The 23136-nt window shown below is 43.9% G+C and overlaps 1 protein-coding gene across 2 annotated transcripts in view; it reads right to left on the bottom strand.

Moving 5' to 3' along the window:
* Positions 1-23136, bottom strand: part of LOC135899166 (hepatocyte growth factor receptor-like) — a 128712-nt gene that overhangs the window by 3511 nt on the left and 102065 nt on the right. For both annotated transcript variants that reach the window (XM_065428433.1, XM_065428434.1), the window contains exons 12-17: positions 20627-20896; positions 17961-18116; positions 14288-14540; positions 8716-8865; positions 7707-7793; positions 1009-1193 (exon numbers count right to left, since the gene is read on the bottom strand). In XM_065428433.1, coding sequence (XP_065284505.1) covers positions 1009-1193; positions 7707-7793; positions 8716-8865; positions 14288-14540; positions 17961-18116; positions 20627-20896 — 1101 coding nt within the window. The remainder of the gene's footprint in view (positions 1-1008; positions 1194-7706; positions 7794-8715; positions 8866-14287; positions 14541-17960; positions 18117-20626; positions 20897-23136) is intronic.

The following is a 23136-nucleotide window of genomic DNA, read 5'->3' as shown; positions in this document are numbered from 1 at the left end:
TACCTACACGTTATGCTATTCGTAACTAGATGTCAAGACAAGGGAGCGGTTTGTAAACGAGAGACAACTTTCAATTATTAGAGTCACCCTAGAAATGGCAATACTGAAGCATGGAAACATTACGTGACCAGATGCACGTAGAGTGTTGTGTTAGTTTACTCTTTACCTCCCGTTGACGAGTATAGTCGTTATGAAATTTTGTACGAATATAAGCAATCCCGATTATAGTGGTCATAACTTTTTGGTTATGACCACTATAGTCGTGATAGTGGTCATAACCAAAAAGTTATCCCGTAGTGAACCTATGATGGCTATACTCGTCCCCTATTGCATCTAGTTACGATCCCTGACATTAGATCGCCACAATTGTCCATTTGGCGTCATTTGTGTCTCGCCTTTCATTATATTGCCGCCACTTACACTCCCGCATAAGGCATGGCGGGCTTCTCGAAGCTCGGCAATAAAAGCGCGCGTAAATAAAGTATTTTGACGACTCCGCATTAGACCACATCTCGGTAGAGTTTTGCTCGCAAACAAAAAGTGATGTGTTCTCATCTGAGCCGTCTGATGACTATTCTAAGGATGGCCCGGAGGACCTTGCGGCTGCCTGTGAGTCTACTATACGAAGGTGACCTACTAGCTGCTTTAGGAGCTGCGTAAAAGTTGCCACAGTTCATGTGCATGGTTTTGCAACGTATAGCTTATTTTTTCCTCGCATTCTCTTTTTTCATAGTGTATAGAGTCCTGCAGAATGCTTTTTTTTGCAAGACACCAAAGCAATGCGGTGAAGCCTGTAAAACCCAGTTCTATGGCCAGACTAGTAACATTCGTTTACTTCAGAATAATTTTAATATTAAGCCCTCAACTTTGCCGCTAGCATGACGCATGTGTAAGGGCAGTTAAACGTTACGGAGCAGCCTTTTGACAAATACTCAACTTCTAGCGCACTATAGTTGACTATATCATTTCAGCTATATATAGTTGCCTAAGCCTATATGTTTCTCTTACATTCATCTCGTTGCGTAGATAGGAGTGGAGGTCTCCATGTTTCATGTAAGGTGTGATGACCATGAGTCCGTCTCTTTCGTCCAAGCACAGACCAATAAGTGGAAGCACGTTCACATGGGTGAAATCTTTCATTATGAGTGCCTCCTTCAAGAACTGCTGGCAATCGGTGTCACCTCCACGAGAGTCTGAAATACGACAGTAAAACGAGACCAGAAATCAAAACACATAGGCTCGTATTAACACATTATTTATCGTTTCTTGTTTGCGTTGTATCATTGTCTTATTTGTAGGAGTTCACGTTCTTGCCACTTAAGCTCGTTTCAAATAATGCGCTTTCGTCGTTCCAGAAGTGCAATTAATATGCGACGGCAATCGCAGTCGCCAGACTCCTCCCCCCCCCCCCCACTGCCCTCTAGAGTTCCGACCAACGGTTTTGATGCATGTCACACAGACCGAAGGGACCAGTGTGATTTTCGGACGCCACACAAAAAAAGGACGAAAAAAAGAACGGGACACGACCCCTTGAAATTGCGCTGAGAGCTATTTCGCGGTTTGATTTGATTATGAAGGTTGTTTGGAAACGTGTATCGTTAAACATATGCGGACAACTGGAACTAATTGAGTGGAGCCGTGGATTGCACTAGTTATACGCACCATCAGCACCGACACGAGAACAAGTCAGATAAAACTCGTAGTTCAGATTTGGTTCCGTGATCGATTTCTTTGTGTTTTTGACAAGCTATGCGGGTAATCCAGCGACTTTAGTTTTTCACGTTGGCTTCGGTTGTCGATAGTACGTACTATTGCATGCCTTTGGGTTATTTACATTCGCTGCGAGTTCCTAATGCCATGAGATGTTCCTAACGAGAAGACATATGACTTTCGAATGCCATCCCATTTTTATGTTTTGTTGCGGAGATGCTACTTGCGATAAACGAAAACGTCAGTTCTGGCGCAGTCGCTTTTACGTATGGATCAATTTAAAGCGTATGCAACTGCGGTCAAATGATGTGTCTATGAGATATGACATGACGGCATAGCATCTGACGTTTCACCATTGTACTCGTCGCGCTGTACGTGCGACCATTTAGTTGGCAGTCTGTTCGTGTCGGCTTTCACGCGAATGTTTCCCGGTGAATTGAGCGTCTCATTACAAGGTTCTGTTACTTCTGCAGCGAGACGCGATATTTCTAATCAAGCTCACAAAGTAAACCTGCAAGTTATATATCATACCGAATTTTCTACAGTAACGGCTTTGGCTAGAACAAAAAGCACCGTCAATTAGTTTTCGGAACGCTACTGCAGCATAACCATGACTTAACAGTACTAAATCGTTTTGCTGATGTATAATTTTTTTTCATGCGCAGAAACCAATAAAACTTCAATATGTTACGAACTTAGTATTCTTACTACGCCTCTAATAATGCCCGCTTTAATAGTTTTTGCATACTGCTCTTACATCAGTACATTCAATTCTTTATTTTTTTATGCTGGTCGTAATATCTTACTGCCCTCTAAGAAACTACTTCGCCGTAAACATGCCTGTCTTTCCTTGCTTCTCTCTTCCTCCCGTAAAACACATGCAACAATGTGGAAAGCAGGCAAACATCGTGTTTTTATAGCTCTTTAAACAAAAGGAAATCAATATCGTGCAGTCAAGTCCGTAAGTTGCATCCCTTCCTTCGAATGATACCGTCCTTTCAAGTGCGTGTGGTTCTTGCAGATCCACAGCTAATCATGTGTACAGACGTATCACGAGACATAAGCCATGTGCAACAAGGCTGAAGCAAAGTCGCTTGAGTTTGCGATTAGATGAATTACTGCTAAAACTGATATAATCATATAAGGTCCTTACTACATTTATAATTAAAGTATCATGCAACGTCCAAGATATACAAAGACAGCATGACATTTGTGTATCTGAATCTTCTCTTTCTTAGATAGTAAAATGCAGCTGTTTAATGATTTATTTTATGATGTAATTTAGCAGCATGTATGTGCATACTCCCCAAAATTCTACCCATTCGAGCTCACATCGACTAAAGCTCAGACGAAATTCTAGTCAGCCCAGCACGCTACAACTCATATTCACCGAAATTATACTCAGCCAGGCTCACACAAGCTCAGCCTCACGGGTCAGTCCAGGTATTAGTGAGCTGACTCTTGAGTGTGTTCACCGGCCTATGTATGTGTTACACAATATTAAAGTTGTGGCCTGTGCCGTGCATAAGCAAACATTGCATAGGAGTCCGTGTTGCATCTGTTGAAAATAAGGACATTTGTACACATTGCTGTCAGTTTTATCGAAATTTACTTATTGTTGCATTAACGCATCGCCTCATGTCAATTCTAACAAGTGCATTCGATCTGCACCATATTTTTGACAATAGTGGCTATCTTGGCCATTACAGGGCGGCCACACATTGTACATTTGCCCACAAGTTGAATAGAAGACCTTGGTGCAACATATAAAATAAAACGCTTGCATCACTACAAGTGCGACAATCAGAACATGATACAAACACATGCGCATAAGAAGGTGCACACGAAGGATAAGTACATACACAGGCGTAATCGCTCTTCGGCTGAGTTGGCCACCCCCTCTTGCAAAAAAGTAAAAAAAAGCCGAGGCCGACATTGCAATGAGACCGCGCCTGGCCATGCCGCTTGCCGGGTTTATGGGCTGTGGGATAAACATACGATAAACATAGCCGGACACTCAACCACTCAAGTGTGTTCAGTCTGTACTTGTACTTGGGCACACTTTTTATTGTCTATACCTTAAAAATCTAATGTGGCCTTCTCAAAAATGTCATAATGCTCGGTTTCTGAAACTTGCAAAGGTAAACAATTTTATTCTATTGTTGTTCATGAAGAAAGCTCGTAGAGATATTGTCAACGCCTACCACTTTTCCTCGGAACAATATGTAATATGCTAATGATATTCAAGGAGCTTTTCAACAGCTGGAAAATTAATCAGTTTGCCTTGTTTTGAGCATTGGGTGAACCCATGTAATTCAAGCAGGTAGAAAATTTTGCTTATGCATTTCGTTCGAGATTGCCATGTTAGTACCTCGAGGCTTTCCTTTCACTTTGTTGTATTGGTCAATTATTCTAGTTCGAAACTGCTCCTATTATCGCGCTCTAACGTTGCTCTGTAATACACGTGCATGACTAGCTTAAGATATTTGAAACTTGCTTTAACTTCCAGTGAAGCAATCCTAACATCTGCTCCGGTTGCATAGAGTTTTGGTAATCTGAGATTTTCTGCCCCACTTTAAGACAATGTGCTGAAGCAGGTCAGCGAGATTGGCCGGTAGTTACAATAGCTTCCTGCTTTACCGTTGCGGCTACGATTACAAGCTTCTAGCGCTTTATTGTGTTAATAAACAAAGAAATATACTCCCAACAGCGTATTTAATGTTTGTTGTCGGGCTACGCCGCCGCGCTACGCACTCTAATATATTGATTTAAGCTTCTCGGTGCAGATTCACCGTATACTAAGAGCGGAAGAAACAGCACGGGAAAGTTGGCGACGCCCATGTCTGGTTAGAATGCTATGATGCTACGCACACAAGCGACTGCAGCTCCGAAAAGAAATGTGGTGTCGACTTTTACGACTTTCGAAATATTCGGAGAGTGCTTCTATACATAATTACAGCACACGCGCTAACATGTACGAACCAAGGTAGCGCTAAGGTCGAAGTCCACAGCACGTTCAGTAATCACACATTGATCATTTGCGGCTTCCTTCAGGGTTAGACATGAGGGGCCGTATAGCATAAAACTATTCCAATGTGTTTTTATTGCAATCTCCTGACGTCAAATTTGCGGAACCACCGACGCAAGCATCGGGCGGTGACCTGCAGGGTTTTCTGAACAGACCAATAAAACGCTCTCCTCATTTATAGGAGGTCACTGTTGTTTGCTTTAAAAACGAATAACATTGCCTGCGCTGAGCGGCTTGTCTTATCTCATTGGTTGACAAGAGGCGAGGAGCCCGCTCAAGTGGAGAGGGATTCGATGGTCCCGAGCCACTGCGCTGAAAATCTATGAGCGCATGAAGAGGGTGGGCCGGCGTCTGCTTTCCTTCCGTCCGCTTTCCCTTACTTGGCTTGACGTGGCTGGTCGAAAATCGCGGCGACATGCAACGGAAGGTTAAGAATGCTGCTAAAACACATCCTCAGCAAAGAATAGTTGGCAGAGCGATGTCATAAACATGCCGAAAGTGCTCCATAACTTTACACGGTCACGCAAAAAGGTTTATTGTACGCAAATAAACCCATGCTCTCCGGCAGGTGCGAGTAGCCAGTGCCCAAGCTATCGGCGGCATCCATCTTTTATTCCTTATCGAACGGGGCAGCCTCCGGCTATTCAGAAAGAAATCCAGTTTTGTTCGGCATATTAATGCATCTTTAACGCGTACACGTCACTTTGACGCGGTGAGTTTTCGTGGTTTTGTGACGTCGCGTGACAGGTAGGTGAAGTGGGTGTAGCCCGAAAACTTTGTACCAATAGCCGAGGGATAAAGGCGAAAAGGCGTCGAATCAGGAATAACTATTTTTCTTTTGTTCGGTCCAGTCATGAATAATCAGTGTGTACGCGTCATATCAGACGGGGAGCTATCGCGGTTTTCGTTACGTCGCTTCACAGGGAGGTGAAGTGGGGATGGCTCAAAAAACCTTTTGACCAACAGCGGAAGTCTGATTGCAGAATTGGAATAGAAAAGTTTGGAATAGCTTTACGTTATAGCGCCCGAGCTTTAGGTTTCGTGCTTGCCACTGAGTTTGGTGCAAGAATATGGCTACGAGCAGGAACCACTTACGCGCAATTGCAAGCATACATTATTTCTTCAGAAGCCGATGCTATGCACGTCTAGCGCAAGGTTATCTCTGCGCGGACATGAAAACTTCGCAGTGACTGAATTGCGAATACTGCATATACGATTACGGTAGCTATGTGGTCCTGTTGATCAGTCATCGTGTAATTTGTTTCAGCACGAGCAGAACGGCACGGACATAAAAGGCACGTGAGAGAACACACAGTGCGGAACGACCAGCTGCGAATGTCCGCCATGTCTCCGCGCACTGAACTTCATGAACCGCCTGGTGGGTACTCCAAAATAAATTTCAACTTCAAGACCTTTGTAAATTACAAAACACGGGTATTATTTGGTCCTATTAAAGACAGATGAATAATATCGCAAAGCACAGGTTTCTTTCATTGCGCGTGAAAAATTATGCGACGCGTGTCCCCAAAACCTGGCATCAAGCACCAATGGGCGTCGCACCAGCCGCATCGTTCACATCGCACTCGCGTGAAATGAGCGCTCTGAAAATGGCATTGTGACGTGTGCGACTGCACCAATTTTTTTGCTCTTTAGCTCCAGTCACAGCATGTGAAGCAGACCTTAGTACAGTCGTCCGGTGTGATCAAAATACAATCGTCGACGCGACTTCCTAACGCGAATGATATTTGCGTACGAAAGGATTGTGAGTAGGGGCCACGAATATTAAAAGTACGCTTTACTCTGGCCTTAGCGTCCGACCTCCAATTCGTGAAATTCACTGCCCCAATTTAGACTCAGCAGACTACTTCTTAAAGCGAAAAGGGCATTATGGAATTGTGCACACGTTCGTTGTCATCAAGTATGTTAATCTTGAAGCCTCTAGCGCAGCGTACCTGACACTACGAATTTTTATAACGGCACATAGGCCGGTGATATTATAATGATGCATGTAGTTGAGCTGAATAACAAAGAATGATTTGTACTTTACAGCCTATGCGTAATTACAACTGTGCAAGAAATTTTTTCCAGCAGCACGTAAATACTGACGTAGAAAGTACTTGGACATATATAGTCTTAAAGGAGAGAGAGAGAGAGAGAGATAGGAAGACCGAAGTGCCCCGTATGAAATTACTTCGGCAGTGTTAAAACACCTGCACCATTTTATGTGTTCCTCATGATTATTATACTGTAGCAACCCTCTGCTTTTTTTTATTCACCCGTGTGTCATGCAATATAATTTGCCAATGTTTATTTCTACATGTCCCACTCTGTGTGTTCTAAAGAAAATGCGCGATGATCACGAACCGTTTAGGAGCACAAATTTCTCGGCTTCTGCATCCCGTCCCAACACTGAAATCCTATTGCAGTGCTTATGCAAAAAAAAGAAAAAATAATTATCCCGAGCTGCTGTTGTGCAAGCATTATAAACTTCGATCCGACGAAGTCATCAGGCTTCAGGCTTCTCCAATGTAATGTCGTCCTGATGCACAGTGTTACGGTAACAGGCCTCCTTAGCGAAGATACCAATTTATACCACACGACGAAACGATCAGCATAAGAAAAAAAGGCGAATCAGCCAACAATAGGTATATCGTGCGACCATAAGAGAACACGAACGAAAATGGTTCAATTCAAATATGAGGCCAAACATTGTTCTATCTCATGGAACGTGGTTGCATAGGAAATACTTTTCTTTTCCAAGCCTGATCGGGTGCATCCGTTCGCGTTCTGGTGATTTATTTAATAATGTCGAGCGTCCATGCAACCTCGTGTACTCAGTTGTCAAGCATGCCCATTCTGACCCCATACGGTGCAATTGTGCATCTCGTTTCATGCAACCTTATTCGGTAATGAAGATATAAAAATACACACGCGTTTCGGATAATAATGAACCCGATACTATACTCACTGTTGTGTAATGTCTTTATTGCAACTCTGATCACTTCGTCCTTGCCTTGCAGTTCCAGTGTGCCTCGGTACACGCAACCGAAGTGTCCTTGAAGTAATTGAAACGAGAAACGCAAAAAGTTTTGTTAAAACAAGGTTAAGCAGCCACAGAGAGACAACTAAATTTTGCATGACATAGATTAAGAAGTGACATTAACAAAGTTAAATAACTGCACAACAGTGATCACGCCTACATAAAACGAAGTACAACTTGGAGTTATTTTACAAACACCTAATTTGGCAAAATATTGCAGCACATTTACTGTGCAAATTAAATTCCCAGGGGATGTTCGATAGCATGACATGTTAAACGCACGACATATTCGCCACACAAAGAAGTTTCAGTATTTTTCAATTTACACTTGAATGTTCTGAAACAATTTACACAAATGCAACCGTTGTGTTACGCAGCATCCTTGTTGCCATGAGCTGAAGTGAAAAACGGAGGAACATTGTAAGAGCTTGTGTCACCCCAGTCTCACGGAAGTGGCTATGCAGATGACAGAAGTGAAGATTAGAGTAGTTCAGTTTGTTCTAAAACTAAACTGCTCTCTAATTTCAGAAAGCGCGCAGCGAATGTGAATTGAACATTCTAGTGCACCATTGTGGAGTATCTAGGTACAGTCGCTGCCGAAGACATAGAGCGCTGAAGGTGAATTGAGCACAGTGCGCGTGCTACTAGGTGTTATCGACCATCTCTCAATTCACACGTGCCTAGCTGTATTTAATATGTACTGATAGACAGGATTTCGCGTTATCGCCTGTAATTCTTTCGCGACGTTATGTACGAGCCCAAGTCGAAATTGTTTTTTTTAGTAAGTTTTCGCACCTGCTACTTCTGTCAGTTCCTTCGGTCACAGTGCAATGCTGCTCAGTGATAAAATAATCTTCATCCCAACTAACAGAGTCGCGTAACCCACCCGCATCATTCAAGAAAATGAGTTATGTTTAAAACTGGCTACATCTCATACCTTGTCCTACTACCGGACCCAGGACGATGAACTCTCTCTTGAAGAGTAGCTTGTCAGCCTCTAGAATGGCTTTTGTTTCTTCATCAAGTTGAAAGGCGGTGGGTTCCGTGGTCTGCTTTGTGACGCCTTCTTTAGGATCCTGGTATCTTTCTGAACAAGAATAATACAAGAAATGGCTCGTTATTTAACACTTTGGGGAACAATAAGTCATTACGCAAAAACGAAAACGGGGCACGCCGTCTATGTATGGCCACTCGGCAGTTTTCTATATTTGATTTTTATTACGGATCCAGCGAACATCAGAGGGAAGCTCTTGCTCATTCTCTGTATTACTCGAAACCGCTGCGCTGAAGGCATATAGACAGGGGAAGCCACTGACCATTGCTGAGGCGTACGACGGCGGACACCCATCTACTGAGACCGACCGCCCGTTACTCAAACGGAGTTCATCGATACAGCACATCACGAAGGCAAACAGGCTACGTTGCCAGACGCCAGCGTTGAGCACAATGCTTCTTAAATAACTTATTTCTAAGGTTGTACTTGCCAAAAATACAACCAGATTATACAACCAAAAAAAAAAACAACCAGAAATGCGGCGCTGCACACAATGTACCTCGAACGGTTCGCAAGCCCGGACTGCCCTCTGTGTGGTGGTTATGCGGACTTCGAGCATGTCCTGTAGCGCATGCGTGCCGGTCGCCCTTTCACCCAAGAGGAAATTATGAAGCTCATTAGGGGCTAGGATCAGACCTCTCAAATCCTGGCAGTCCAGAGGGCTCGCGAGAGGGCCGTCAGGTTTCACCTGATGGTCCCCGCGTGGGCCTAGCCAGGTGACGTTGAGTTTACTCGCGTCTATTGTGGACCAAATAAAGTTGTTTCACTCACTCACTCACTCACTCACTCACTCACTCACTCACTCACTCACTCACTCACTCACTCACTCACTCACTCACTCACTCACTCACTCACTCACTCACTCACTCACTCACTCACTCACTCACTCACTCACTCACTCACTCACTCACTCACTCACTCACTCACTCACTCACCAGATTATCAGGGTGAACCATAGTGCGGTACACGGGATTAATTTCGGTAACTAGGTTCTTATAACGTGCCCCTAAATCTAAGTAAACCTTGTGCAGCTTATAGCGCGTGAAAAGACAAGGACGAAAAAGTTGTATATATGTGTGTCTTTTGCTCGAGATAAAGATTGTTGCAAGTTAACCCCTGTGTGTGTCACGTCTTCGTTTCGTCCTTGTCTTTTCACGCGCTATTATCCTTACGATGTCGTACCAACAAGCCCAAATCACAACATTACAGTTAAGTAAACTGGTAGTTCAGTATTTGGCCGCCTTCACAGATGCGGACACCGCGGCCGGAGTCGAACCAACGGCCTCGAGCTTAGCAGTGCGATGCAGCGGGTAAGTCTGCTGGATTTAGGGCATCGCTGTGTGGTCCTGACATGCTCCCGGATCATCTATTATACCGTTTTGATCACAGTGAATGGCGGGTGCTAAATCACGCAGTTTCAAAAATGCACGTGCGGGCCGGCGTTGCCAAACTTCCAAGTCATCCGACTTCTGCACTGGGCGAATGTTCGAATGCAAGACTGGCCACTCGGAACACCATCCGCCACGAATGGTCACCAGATCTGCCGCCTTTCTTACTCGGTGGCAGTGCACCACTTCCTGCTGGTTGTATACTGGTGGAACACGTACTGGATTACACGCGCGTTATTTCAGCCTAATGGCAGGCATTTCTAGCTCTTCAGGCCGTTCTCAAAAGTGCAGGCAATAAGGCAGCGACGCTGCTTTCATGTTGCAGCATGCTGCGTCATTGCGCTTTTAGCTGCCCGCAGATATGATTGCAAAGGATTTATTATGTTCTACCACAGCATATCTCATGATTACAGGTGAGTATGTAGAAACAGAGTATTTCGGTGTGAGTGACTGCGTATGCAATAACGCGCGCAAAAAACTCCTTTTCAATGTAGTTGCTCTGAATTGTACCGTGTGAGTGCACTTCCCTACTAAGCTACCTTTATTAATTATAGTTCCTTCGTGTCCACAATACCGCACCCCTCAGAAAAAGAATAACCTTTACATTTTTTTCTCATTCACTCCATGTTCGCTGCACTTGCTCACGGTCATTCTTACCGAAGTTATCACTGATCTGAAAACGGAAGGCATGTAGACTTTTCAGGAAAACTAAAGACAAAGATACTTTCCTGCCACTAACTATTATGCATGAATAGTATTTATGAGTGTATCAAGACCTCACAGTAGGGCGAAGTTGGTGTGTGCTCACCGTTGAGAAAAGCATGAAATGCAATATGTGCTTAGTGGAAGAAACCATACCTCGTTCTCATGTCTTATTGGTTCCTGTTGTTCTGTTGAGCAGCTCGTAAACCTAATGTACCGCTTTTTTTGTAAATTGACAAATAAATCGTCATTTACAACTGTACTTACAATGTTAGCCACTAGTTTTGTTTAAAAGCATAACCATGTCGATGGTAAAGTGACCTCAACGATGAACTAGATAAACCAGTCACCTTAAAGGTAAACGCCATCTCGTAGTGGTCGTCGCCGCAGAGCCAGTCTTGCGTGCCACTAGGCTTTTCTTCTCACGCTTTCACCATACCCTCCTCCTCCGCTTTCCTCCTCGCGCTCTCTTCTCTATCGCTGTCTTTCATCCCCCGTTGCGCTCTGCGTTCGCTCTTTCATCCTTCTCTGGGCCCGTTCACTCCGTTGCGCCGAGGACGCCGACGCTCTAAAATTATTTTTCTTGTTCTTCTTATAATAATAATTATTTATTTATTTTAGAGCTATGCTATAAGACGAATAAAGGGGTTTGTTGTGCTAAGGCCACGATCTCATTTTGAGGCACGCCGTAGTGAGGGACTCCAGATTAAATTTGGCCACCTGGGGACCTTAAACGTACCGTCAATGCACGGCACACACGTGTTCTTTTTTTCTTTGTTGCCTTTGGCGTGCCGCCTTCGCTAATAATATGACTAACACCGCGCATGGAGGGTACTTGTTTTTACGAACAGTGGAAGCGTAAGGTCTTTCTTATTTATTATTTTTATCGCGATAGCAATTATACGGACACTTCAGGCACATTTCTGCCGTCGTCGTCGTCGCCACGATGTTCCGTATAAAGTCCAAGCGCGATAGCATCGTCTACACGTGCCGTATGCTGTATTTGTAAGTGAAACTTGTGAGGGTCACCCAACGATCGCGGCTCCATCTAGCACGGGCAAGTGAGGAAATCGGGGAGGAAGCGCGCCGTCTTCCGTCGCGCGTGAGACACCAGGAGGGGGGGAGGGACGGGGGTTCCACTCCGGCGGCTGCTGCGTACGGCGCACGGGCGCCCTATCTTGAAAGCGATCTGTGATGTGGAGGAAGTGCCCCGAGTGCTGGTAGCCTCACATGTGTTGTGCTTTCAACGGTTAGCTCGCAACGAAGCGTGAAGCAGCACGAAGGTCAATTCGATGGCTGCTGCTGCTCCAGCGTTTTGACAGCAAGTTTCCACGGTCATCGAGTGAGAAGTGTTCGTGTTTACCTGTGCCCGCGTGACACCGTTCTTGTTAATTTAGTTACTAAGCCAGCTTATACAGCCGATAAAGCTGCTGCCCCTACTCCGTAGAGCTGTCTGCTAATTTGATATCGCAATCGATGTCTCACCTTTCGGGCCAAACGCCGACTTTTTTGTAAGACTGCGCTGTGAAATGCTCTCTGTTCACATCACTTTTCTGTTTTCTGTTTACTCAATTTTCGCCATGGAACGAAATGGGGGTCTGATCAAAAAGTGACATGTAATTTCCTTGAAAGAGGTTGAAGTCCTATTTACACGGCCGCCAACATCCTAGACAGAAAAAAATCAACGACATATGAGCTTCACTGTGTGCCGGAAAAATATCAACTGTAAGTACTAAATATATTCGATGACATAAAATGTCAATACGTAATGAGCGATGCTGCGACGTAAGCAGAATGTGTAGTATTCTGAAATAAACGAATTAAATGTATGTTCTCTCTGGCTTGTAGCGTCTCTCTCGTTTGTTAACATATATGTAGTCACAAGAATACAGATGTCTTAAAACTCCGAGGTTCTACATGCGAAAGCCCCTATGTGATTATGAGGTGCGGTGTAGCGGGCGACTTTAACCTCCTGGGGTTTGTTAAACTGCACGCAGTGCAGAGTACACGGGCGGGTTCTTGCAGTTCGCCCCCATCGAAATGCGGCCGCCGCAGCCGGTATGCGATCCCGCGCCCTCGAGTTTAGCAGCGCAGCACCGAAAACGCTACACCACCACGGCGAATCAGTCTTAATAATATGAAGCCAGCAAAGTAAAGCACACGGTAAATTATTTGTTGCTTTATTTGAAAACTACAATTGACAAGGGAAAGGAAAATGAAAAGGAACAAAAGAGCACCTTGCTTCCTGTGCGAGCCGAAGCTGCAACATACGGGTGGAGATTATATACATATTTTCCTTTCCCTCATCATTTCTAGTTTTCAAATAAAGCAACAAATAATCTTCCGTATGCTTCTACGAGTGCCAGTGCTGCTCACTGCCATACTTTAGGGGCCGGGCTTAGTCAAGCTGCAGTTTATGCAGATTTTTGGCATTGCCTCCTTTCGCTTCTTGAGACGAATACATTCTATTGATTGATTGATTGATTGATTGATTGATTGATATACGACGTATGCTAAGATATTATTTTTACCGAGACCCCAAAAATGGTACGTAGCGAGCTACCTAAATATGCTTCTCATGACATTATTTCTGACAGCGTGTAAAACTTAAAAAAATGTTATTGACGAGGTCCGAAGCCAGTCACGAATAGAACAGACCCAAGTACCCCAAAGTGCGTTTTATGAAGCAACGTACGCTTCGTAATAAAACATGCGATAACAGGTACTCATTGCGACAACTCGAGCAATTTATGCTGTTATTAGTCGCTGTCTATTCAACGAACTTCGCAAAGGATCCTTGAGGACTGAACTACTGTGATAAAACACGCCCGCTTAAGGCCAGCCTATAGCATGATTAAAGACAGCCTGATGTTCTACTCCGCAATACTCAGCAACGTTTATGGGTGTTCAATGCTTTCTTTTTGGTACAAAGTTTCCAGCCGCATTATCGAACCACAACATGTGAATGCTATCCGATCTTTCTGATCAATATGTTTTCTTTGCCTAGCAGAAATTACTTAAATGTTATAAACGTATTGCTCAATTTTATATCCTTTTGCATCAGCAACTTTCTAAATATGTCTGAATCTGATGTTCACTTAAACTGCACCTCAAAACGCGACCGCTGCGCCATTAACAAAGTCTGTTTTTTTTTACTTCCCCATCTAAAATAAAATCCTAAAGTAAGACTAGTTTTCCCAAATAGAACAGCGCAATGAACATGCACATTGCGATTACGCTGAATTAAACTCTAGTAATGCATTGGAAATCGCGGATGTTTCCAAGGTGGGGCAGCGCAAACGTAAGAGGCGCCAGGGCACCAGAGCTTCGAAATCTCTGCGTTCGGTACAAACGCGTGCACTTACGACAGTCTCCACTGGCCGATGCACGGTTCTCGATCAGGCGGTTGTCAAAGTCGACGAAGTAAACGGGAGGCTGGGTCTTACACACACGGAACCGACAGTAGAGGAGAACTCCAACACCGACCACGAAAGCAAGTAGGAGGGCTACAGTAATACCGGCAATGGCACCGAGGGACGACCAGGGCAGCGGCTTCTCCTTTACCACCTTAACCAGCCTGATACTACCCACTGGGTAGACGCGATCCGCGTACACAACCTGTAATTGTGAAGGAAAATTAGCAGCCAGTACAATTACAATTACAATTACAATTACAAACGCGCCCCGAGCAATGACATGGAGACTCGGGGCGCGTTTTCGCCATTGTTGCTGTTGCTGAGGCTCGCGCCTCAAGCACTAGACTGACGCGTGGTACAGCCTGGCGAGAGCACTCGGCCTGCGCGCCGTATGTTGGAGGCCACATGATCTGCTGCGGGTACAACGGAAAGCACGCAAGGGTGACCCGAGAAAACATGATGCGCGGCGAAGTGCCGCGCGCCACTTGTTGGTTAGTTCTGCTCTAAGTGCAAGGGCGAAGCGCAATCTTGGAATCGTAGCGCTTTAATGCTCGCCGTTTTGCCGAGCGCCTAGTGCTGGAGGCCAAGTAGTTGAGCCTGCTTTGCTTGCGCGGCTGGGCGCACGAGGGCCGCGCGCTGTGTTTAGAGGTCGCGTGAACGGCCGCGGGTGCCAATGGGAGCCAAGGCAAAGGCTCAACTTGCAAGGGCAAGCTTTGGAGGCTGTTGACTTGATGCGCGGTGTCCTGCCGCGCGCCTAGCATTGCAGGTCACTTGGTGTTGGGAGTTTTAAGGACGCGGCACAGTTTAAATGGCGGGCAGCAGCACCATGAAACGTTCGGGGTGGGACAAGCACGAGCTCTACCCACTGCCGGCGCTCCTCGCCACACCAGCATTGTGCTCGTGAGTGGTCACTTTCCATCTCTATCTCTGTCGTCGGGCACGTAACTCCACGTTTGTTTCGTTGGTGTGGGTGAAAACGTTTATTGAATTAAGGTCCGGAGGCTCGACTAATGCTTGTTGTAAATTAAAGTGCCTATAGAAGGATGAGGCTTACTTCACGTTACAATTTAATACAATCGCTATCGCTAACAGTAACTTGCGTTTTGGGTGAAATGGGACTTGATTTTTGCTTTTCGCGGCTGCCACTGTTGGTTTCACTAAAGAATCCTGGACGTTAGATCATACTTTGCTCACTCCACCACCATGCGTCTGACCTTAAGAATTTGGCCGATGGTACATGCAGCGACCTATATCCCCGCGCGAGACCAATCAGAGACTGAGCAGGGTCCTGACAATATACAAAAAAGTTACGTACCGCGGCATAACCAGTGACTACCTCATCAAGTCTTATGGAATGTTATCGCAAAAGTTTTCCTGGCATGTCTTGAATGCGTGCCTGGGCTCAAAAGCAACCTTACTACGTCTAAATTTTCCTGCTTGTTTTTGCGATGGGACCTTCAAAACGGCAATTCCGAAACTTCTTGGACGTTTTAGGAGCCACTTTTTCAACAAACTGAAATAACTTCTTAAAAATTTCGATAACTGCCCTGAAGGACTGTCTTAGAACTTGACGTAATAGTCCTGCGGAAACCCGCAAGGTGGAGAGAAGGAATTAATAATGGTAAAACAACCTTTGCAGCAATTGCTGCGAACGTGTGAATGTCTGATTTTCCGTTATTAATGTCTTAGAACTTTATAAAAATCTTTGGTAATATTCGCAGCTGGTTGAGTTGGTGTTGTGACGTGATTAAAACAGCGCGATCGAGCAAGATAGAATCTGCTAACCACAAGGCGCAGCGCTGACTTAAGCAAAGTTAACGCATTTCACTCGTGCCATTTTTTCGGTCAAAAACGGCAAGCAAGACCAAATACGCAAAGCAAAAAGTAAAAGACAATATGTATCAGTTTTGACGTGTCTTTATTATTGGTAATAGCGCAGATTGCCAAGATAACTCATTTTCGACGTCTTAATACAAGATACAAGAGATAGCTTAGACAATTATCTTGACAGATAAAACTACAAAACGCTTCAGTGACTTCTCAGTTGAGTTCACTACAATGGCCGGCGACAATACGTGTCCGGAAAAGGGGGAAACATCCATGCTTTCGCCAAAGGCTCACTCAACGTTAGTACGGCGAAATAAACAACGGCTACTTGGACTACCGTAATATTACATTAAGGCATTTGGTAATCTGACCTTTTTATAGTTTGCCTCAAAATATCGGCATAGCTAGTAGACAACTGTCACTTTGCATTGGACCAATATTTATATTTCCTTAACGGCACAATGGCCTACATCATTCTTGAGCATTTCTCGCTTCGTCTTTAGAAGGTCGCATACTTTATAAAGTTACACTGGCAAATGAAATACTGTATTAATGTCAGATTTGTTGACAATTTTCACGTGCACGGAAGACATGTTACACCCTTTTACTCTTTTTCTGGCTGGCGTTTCACTCGTACGACGAACCTATAACTTACGGTAGTCGCACATTGGCTCAGATAACCCGCAATAGAAAGCCTGCAACATCTCTCCTGAAAATTAACTTTCATGCTGTGGTCGCATAGTTCTTTAAAAGATAGAACGCAGTAAAAGAATGCAACGTCTTATATGAGAGCCTTGCAATGGCTTCAAGAGTAATATTATTGGCTTAAATGCTTACGCTACGAAGCGTCAACGCACATGGAGACAGGACAATCTTACATTATTTCTCCTTCTGTCAAGCTGCGCCCATAGTGCACAATATTAGGATAATGAAGCTGCAAGTCCTCGAGAGTGCCACATAGCGGGAATGTGAAACTAAGCACGTGCAATTATTTGTTACATGCATAGTACTTGCTGTCTACAGGCAGTCGTTATTGCGTGTCAAAGTGTGCGAAGGTCGGAGCTGTGCGAGAGCTAACCTAAAATCTAGACTTACACCTACGCTTGCCATGGGCGCGGTAGCTCGCTCCTACAGGCCTCCGCGCGTCCGCGGGCGGCGTGCGAAGGATCCCGTGCGTCGGGCACGGGTGGGCGTGGACATATTCACCAGTCAAAACTGGGTGTCCGCACTGGCTGGCGTTACCACGCGCCTGGAGCCGCATCACCGGCGGAGACCAAGCAAAACACGGTCTGAGCTTCTAACCCACTCTGCTATCGCTGGCCAGTGGTCAAAGGGCTCACCAGTACCTCAACACCCCCTCCCCCCATATTTAGGGCTTCCATAGATTAAATTCAATACAAAGTGACGCCTGGCAAGGAGCCTAGCGTGTCCTGGCTCTCGCTCTTTGTGCATGATGACCGGCCATTCGTCGCGAGGCGCGGCAGAGCTGACCGGCTTCTGCGCACTCTCGCAAGTGTACGTGTATTCAAGGCTCGAGATGAAGAGAACACAAGTATTGGTGGTCAAGTTCGTCGTGATTCGATTGTGGAAACATTGTAGAATGTTTGGCCGTACCCTTGTTTTCCCCGGAACTATCGTTCTTGCTCGTAATTAATTGTTCTGGATGCGAACGAGAAATGGATTTTTCCATTGTCGCGCCTGAAAATTCTTTGTAAACTTATAGTCACTCCTAGATTACCGCGTTCATTGTTACGATGAAAACCGTGATGTCCTCCACCTGTGACTGTATACTCACGTCAAGATGATGAAGTAGATCATCATCCCACGCAGTGCTGTTCAGCGTACAAACAATTAGTTCGGAAAGTATTTTCGTAACACTGCACGCATCATCCACGCCGTCAACACGAACGGAAAGCAGTGTGCTGTTAATAAGAACGTCGAACAGCTTTCCCTGAAAAAGATACACAGAAAAATGCGAGGCACATGAGTGGTGTAAAATAAATCAATCAGAATCTTCTTCATTGCCAGCCTAATTAAGTTTCGCGCATGACAAATCCTACGCGCACTTCTCGTTACGCGCAAGAACTCAAGAATTTCTGACCAAGACGCGTAAGCTTAGGCCAAGCCCAACACAAATGACCACGGTCTTCGTGGTCCTAGCCAGAATGCACTGCTTGAAAATTAATTGCACCTAACGCCTTACGACAAAAGGTTGTTCGCCAAGGCCCTTTCATTGAAAAAGAGAAGGCAGTGGCTCTATCTCTAGGCAGGCAACTGTCAGATCAAAGGCTAATCAAACCATAAGTGAGTTCATCGCATTCGTCATTCATACCGAGACCAACGTTACAGCCTTTCTGTATACTTAGGTATCTTCTATGGTAGACACATCATTCACGCTCGCCACATCATCTTGTTTTGTTTTTCTCTTGACAAACAAAACGTTTTGAAGCAATTCCTGCACATCAGCAATACATATTAATGTCCTACAGAACATTAAAAAGAAATGTAATACGCCCGCTTCACTAGTTTCCTAGTATAAATCTTTCACTTTAGCATGCATGTCTTCAACATAGCTTTCATCAGACAGTAAAAATTTCCTTTACCTTCCAGAATACGTGTCAGTTGATACTCTTCTCGCTCATCAAGCAATCAAGGTGGCGCAGCCATCTTCATTTCCCCTTCCATATTTTAAAAATTTAGATCGGAGCTTCAAATTGCCGTTAATAATTGCAAATCTGTTTGGATACACCTATGAACAAAGCAACACTAGCTCTGAATGCTAAAACACTTATTATAGGTCGCATCTACTCGTTCACCTTAGTCAATTTCTAAATTGTGCGCAAGTTTTAACGTATTTCTCAACAATTTTTTAGAACGCAAGAACGTAGTTTTTAAGGCTGATCTAAATGGTATATTCTTGATCAAACCAGAGCTAATTGCAACCAATGCACTAATTGTTTTTTTTATGGAATTGGTGATGAACCGCTCTTAATTCAATAATCGCAGAGTGTATCAACAATGCTGAGCTAAGTACTTATTTCTATTCGACATTTAAATTACTCATCACTCACGCACGTTGCTCTCTTAATACTGCGGCTTTATTTACACTCTACTACACCTTTATTCACAGCCACATTAACTGTGTTATCAACACATGGGGCAACACGTATCTAACGTATTTCTTATACAGCATCAACAAAGCCAAGCAATTAAAATACTAACGTTCAGTTCATCTCACAACATTGCCTCTTCGTTGCTTCACCGATGTAATATGTTCTTCATTTTTTCTCTGTTGAAATCTCGACGATTGAACTCTCCTATTCAGGTCATGAAGCTTCTAGCACTATCAAGTGCATTTTTCACTGTTCGTTCTAACACTAATCAAACTAAGTTTGCGTAGCATGGAAAGGTTTTATCACATTACGAATTATAGTTGACATATTCGATAGTTTTCCGATTTATTAATTTGGAGCTCTCTGCGATCTTGACTTTAGCACTGTTCATAACTTGATACATCTAAAAATAATTGTTTTTCTATTGATTGAAATATTAGGTTTCTTGTTTAGTTCTCAAACATTAATCAATGTTTAGAGTTTTAACGTATATCTGCCGTATTTCTTCGTCGATTCCTTTAGAGAACCACAAACTTCACAGCCATTTTAATGCTGTTTTAGCTATTACACTGCTTGCAAAATTTGACAGGGGGCGACTTATTGCTTAGTGCTCTCGGAGCAATTCCTGTGTAATTATTTGTATTTCGTTTTCTGTTAGGAGCCCCAGAAACTTGTTTCTGATTCCGCTCCGTGACGTCTTCAATTACCATGATTTGCACCAGCAAATTCCATCATATGCGTGAGAATTTGCTTGCCTTACAAGCACATCTTCAAGTGTCAGCGATATGATTTTGTGCACTTTTACGTGGCTTTAACATAGACAGCTTCAGGCTTTATAAACATTAATCAATATAATCTCAGGTAAATACGAGCATCTGTTTTCAAAGCATGCAATTTTTACACAAATGTAATTTATTTAGTGAGAAATAGGTAAGGAGTCGTGTCCACACTCACTGTAGTTGATATGAATGAAAATTATTAATTACGTGGTTTCCGATAAATTCATGGTGACATATTTCTGTTTGAAGCTTAGCGTTTCCTAATATTAGCATACTAGGTATCTTAACTTAGGTACTTCAGGTATGATACTCAGGGAGGAATTACTCCCAATAACATTAGCGAATTTAGGATAACAAATTTTAGCTTGAATAATAATTTCTGTAAGCATGAGAAGTTATCGTTGATGTCACATAACTAAGAATACCTATTTATCAAAGTTACGTAGAAGACGAAAGTGTAAGAATTACACTTTTAGAACTTCTGTTGCTCGCTAAGCCATTCCGTAGGAATAAGGCACTGTCGCAGACAAACTGCAAAGTACTTCAAATGGTGTGACTTGTTCACTAACCCTTATTTCCACCACAGGGTGCCAAATGTCAACTGCGGTTCCTTCATCGGGCAAGCGGGTGACGCACAGTTCCAGACGATAGGTAAATGTGAAATGTGCGGGCTTGCCATTTATTGGCAGTGGCAGCAGCAGTCCATCCATCTTGAATGTGATATGCGCTACGATGGGCTTGTCGTGCGCTTGCAAATCTGCTGAGCTGAGCACTGAGAACTCTGTCAACAATGGGCCGCTGCACGTCATCTCGTGGCCACCGTCAGCGACCATACAGGCCTGCAAGTCAAGATGGACAATCTTTGTGTTAGATATAGAAGAATCTACAGGCAGTATGAAAATATACAAGGTGTTTCCACGAAGCCAGCCAGAAAAGCAGCGTAGCGAAAAAAAATATTGACTGAAAAGAATAGAGGTCTCCCTGCGCTAGCTTTCTCTGGTTTGCTTACTCAGAAATCTTTGAAAAAACGACACAAACGAAAAACTAGTTCAAGGCTTCTAGGAAAATCACGATTGGTGAATCAAATAAGGCCATCCTGGCTGGCAAATTTTGAGGAAACACCGGATGCTTTATTTTAAATGTCAGTAGTTTTCTTCCGATTTATCTTAAAAGTGCTGCGAAAACTGGAGTGCATTTCTGGCTAGCGTAATGTATGAGTTTCTTAACTTTAAATTAATAAATGCAACGTAAAGAATAAGATGGACACATATGTGTTTTATTTCACGAGATTCTGCTGCGAACAAATGCTTCAACAACGCTCAATTTCGTTTAGCTCATTAAGTGATATATAACTCGTTCGGGCACTGCCTAAAGCTGCGTGGTTGCAGCGTTTGTGGGCCTTAAAGTAATGTGAACGTTGCTTTCAAGGATATCAGTGTAGCCGCTAAATTAGGCTGTGAGTGATCTTCGCATATTGTGGAGGAGGTTGGGGGAACACGCATGACACTTTCAAGAAGAGAACATATTATTGTTGATAACTGGCAATACAGTAGGAAGAGTAGACACACTTTCTGTCCCGAAGTGAACGAATAATTTCTGTGTACCTGTAAAAAGCCTTCGCAGATATCAACTCATACACCACAGACAACGAAGCTGTGTTAAGGAGTTATGACACCCTAGGGACGGTCATAGCGGCTTTGCGAACGCTTCGGAAAATCTTAGCGAGCGCTTCACTATATTCCAGCTTCACACAGAGACGCACTTTTCTCCCTTTGAAGTAATAAAAAGGAATGGCGCAGACGTACTCATCGGAACATACGCAAAATTCGTTCTAGTCTAAACGGCGACACACAAAACTCACAGGATGTTTGCCGATTTCTGCCCATAGCTGCCCTACAACGTCGAGCCGCTGAAACGTGGCCTGAGAAACGAAAATTGCTTGGTTAGCAGCTAAGATAAGATGCACGAAACAGTTGTCTATTCTAGCGAACTATTGTATTGTAACCATTGATAATCACTCTTGAAAGCAAATTCATGCCTCCAGAGCAAGCTGCGTTGCTGACAATTCCTTGATTGACACTTGATGGCGAGCACATTTTTGTACGCCGGCCTGCGTGGATGGTTTTCACCATCGCCGCAGAAAGATCGTTGCGGTTTCGAAAAAAATATGCAGGTCCCACGCACCGTGGGCGTCAATGTGACGCGAAACATTTTGGAGGTGCACTGACTATTCAGCACTGTTTCGCGTTCATCAAAGCGCTACCAGGTGGACCTACATGTTTGTGTAATTCGAGAAACAGTCTATTTGACGCGAGTGTGCCGATGACGATATAGCAGCAAGGGCTATTGTGCTGCGGGAGAATGCGAGATCGATTTGCAATAAAAAGCCTTACATTAAGTATGCGAGCACAGGTCACCTAGTTAGGGCTTTTTCTGTGTGCTTCTACCTCATGTCTAGTGTCCCACTTGCACTGAAAGTGAGATATGTCACGAGGATAATTAGCTATGTCATATAAACTTCGCTTTCTTTAATTTGAATATTAGCAAGGTATTGCACACCGCTGAATTGTCCAACGTCGTGCTGGAGAAATAGCTTTAACCTATTTGGAACAAGTTTATAAAACTCCTTTGCACTGTGCGTGGAAACAGATAGTGGACTAATATCCTGATGTTCAGTGGCTTTCTTACTTATTACTGCCGCACGGAGTACGGCTGCTAATGACCACGATGTTGAACTCTACGTAACTTGCTGATTTTGTTTTGCTCTAAACGCGCATTGTCCTTCAATGTGAAATTCTCTCATCAAATGTGACGAGGAAATATTAATATATAAACACGTCTTTCATACACACACATTCTTTCTGAGACACCAAAAATTTGCTAATGCTGTTCCTGTGCTTATTAATGCTTTCGAAATTCGTGAGAGCTATCTTTATTTTTCCTTCTACAGTATTTAAGGGCCAAGGTCTCTGTATCTTGTGAGAAAATCTTAACAGTTATGGATTCCCACTGCATAATCGACGCGATCGCGGTTAGTGGTCACAGAAAGCTTCTTTTGTCGAAGGTTACGGCCTGTGCT

This window comes from Dermacentor albipictus, chromosome 5 (assembly GCF_038994185.2).
Source record: "Dermacentor albipictus isolate Rhodes 1998 colony chromosome 5, USDA_Dalb.pri_finalv2, whole genome shotgun sequence".
Lineage (NCBI taxonomy): Eukaryota > Metazoa > Arthropoda > Arachnida > Ixodida > Ixodidae > Dermacentor > Dermacentor albipictus.
The sequence above is the reverse complement of the archived record's forward strand: the minus strand, read 5'-3'. Positions and strand labels throughout refer to the sequence as shown.